Genomic DNA, 2271 nt, shown 5'->3' with positions numbered 1-2271 from the left:
CCGGGGGGGGGGCGTGATGGTCACTCACACTGTCATGTGGCAGAAACACAAAGTTCTTACCGATGTGTCCGTCCGGGTGGACGTCCCTGAAGAACGGCTTCTTGTTGGAAAAATACTTCTTGACAAGAAAAGACCGCGGCATGCTGAGCGACGGGGGGAGGGGGGGCGGGGGTGAGAGTCCACAAGCTGCGTGACGACAGTGGAAGAAAAACCTGAAGCCGTCGACTGGAAGACTGAGCTCGATCCAGAGCTGAGGTCTCCTCATATAGGAGGAGAGGAGGACACACCCCTAACTCCTCCCCCCTCCTTCTCAGCGGTCCATTCATGTCCGGGTGCCTGGTCCCGGTTCTTTTCACATCTGGACACTTTATCATCATCGTTGTTGTTGTTGTTGTTGTTGTTGTTTGGTTTTGTGCCGCTGACGATAAACAACAAAGTTAAAACATTAAATAAAGAACGCGTGAACAGAGAAACGTCAACTTTGTTGCTCTTGTTCTTGTTCTTCACTCTTGCACAATCGTCACTTTCTCTTCTTCGCTGCACTTTGTCGAACTCTTCCCCGGTGTCACCTGTACTCGATCCGGGACCGTTCATCCCATGTCCAACACGTGTTACGATGACAGTAAAGAACTTTGAGTCCTTCGTGAAAAAAATTTTAAATCACATAATTTACCGGTCCCAAGACCCACCGTGAAGTCGAGATGGTTATTATATGATTGACGTATATATTTACCACACTGTTATCAACAGTCGAACCTGTGCAACAGTGCCCTCCTGTGTCCAACTTAGGTCATTACCCTACATTAATGAAACGTGTGGTCATGTATTACCCTGTGTCTGTGTTGGAAAAAGTCTTTTTATTGAAACACTGTTTTTACCTTCTGCGATTGACTGAGGGTCCAACAAACGTGGGGTCCAGGTGTGCCCCACCCCCCCACCCCCCCCCCACTGGAACCTGATAACGTTCTGTTGGGTTCTTTTACGGACAGTTCAGAAGCTGCTGAAGTTAGACTGATGTTGGTGAGGGACAAATGTTTATATTCATAAGGTCACAGGTCAGCAGCAGGTGTTTGAACATGAGGGATGTGGTCCACATGAGGGTCCACTCATGTATGTGAATGGAGGCCCCCTGTTGAGTAGCTGTGGAACAGCAGGTCCATTGTTCTGGTCACTGTGTTCAGACGACAGGTAACGGCCCGTCCAGAACATCTACATGAGACTGGCACAGATTTAATCCTGTCATAGTTCAAACCACACAGAGAGGGGGCGGGGGGGGGGGCAGGTGTGGGGGCAGGTGTGGGGGCAGGTGTGGGGTCGTTAGGTTCTCCTTCATATTCAAATCCAGAGCCAGTCAGTCTTCTGGTCTTTATCCTGTTTTACTTGTTCATTTAAACTCAGGACAGACATCGACCCCCCCCCCCAACAAACCACGTCTAACATGAACCTCTTCGTACTCTGTGATCTACTGGGACTAGAACTGGACTTTATCTATTTGTTATTATTTATGTATCATATTATTATGTATCATTGTTTGTTTACTGTAGTTTGACTGACTGTGAGTCACTTTGGATAAAAGTATCTGCAGTATCTATATGTATTGTAATATAATATAATGTACTGTAATATAATATAATATAATGTACTGTGTAATAACTATAAAACAATGTTCTGGAGATGCCGGGGATCGAACCCGGGGCCTCATACATGCAAAGCATGCGCTCTACCACTGAGCTACATCCCCTATAAAAGGTATCCGCCGCAGAACAACATATATCTCACCATGATTACTGACGTAGGGGACGGTTGTGGGACACCGAGTTATGTCATTTCCGGCCGGTACTTCAGGGGTCACCGCTTCGTTTAAGTTACGTACCGTGACCTTTGTCCTAAGTCTTCCGGGTTGTGTTTCTGTGTCAGCAGAGCAGGTACGTGTTGGTCACAATCAGAGCTTTAGTGTCTGACGAAATGACTGAAATGTTCGACATTTTCCAAATGACAATATAATATAAAGTATATTTACCAGTAGAAGCAACAACCACTGGGTGGCAGCAATGACACAAGATTGAAATCCACGGGTACGGGCCAAAGGATGAGGGAAGGGTTAGCAGCGTTAGCTTAGCCCATCTGGGCCTGGTGAAGAGTTACTTCTACTACTAACAAATGTGGTCCGACATTAAAAACTGTTTGTGCTTTAATGAGGCTGTGACGTTTTCATTGTGTAACATTCACTGCTAACCTGGGTGAACAGCAATATTCATCTGAACATGTCCC

General features: G+C 46.4%; 1 protein-coding gene and 1 non-coding gene across 2 annotated transcripts in view; both read right to left on the bottom strand.

The window, feature by feature from the left end:
• The window catches only part of snai1b (snail family zinc finger 1b), a 2653-nt gene extending 1787 nt beyond the window's left edge, over positions 1–866 (bottom strand). Inside the window, exon 1 of the mRNA XM_008319361.3 lies at positions 61–866. Coding sequence (XP_008317583.2) covers positions 61–265 — 205 coding nt within the window. The 5' untranslated portion in view covers positions 266–866. The remainder of the gene's footprint in view (positions 1–60) is intronic.
• Positions 867–1669: 803 nt separating this feature from the next.
• Positions 1670–1741, bottom strand: trnaa-ugc (transfer RNA alanine (anticodon UGC)). Its single transcript has one exon. It is a non-coding gene; the product is annotated as a tRNA-Ala (tRNA).
• Positions 1742–2271: the final 530 nt, after the last annotated feature.

The sequence above is a fragment of the Cynoglossus semilaevis genome, chromosome 10 (assembly GCF_000523025.1).
Source record: "Cynoglossus semilaevis isolate Cse_v1.0 chromosome 10, Cse_v1.0, whole genome shotgun sequence".
Lineage (NCBI taxonomy): Eukaryota > Metazoa > Chordata > Actinopteri > Pleuronectiformes > Cynoglossidae > Cynoglossus > Cynoglossus semilaevis.
The sequence above is the reverse complement of the archived record's forward strand: the minus strand, read 5'-3'. Positions and strand labels throughout refer to the sequence as shown.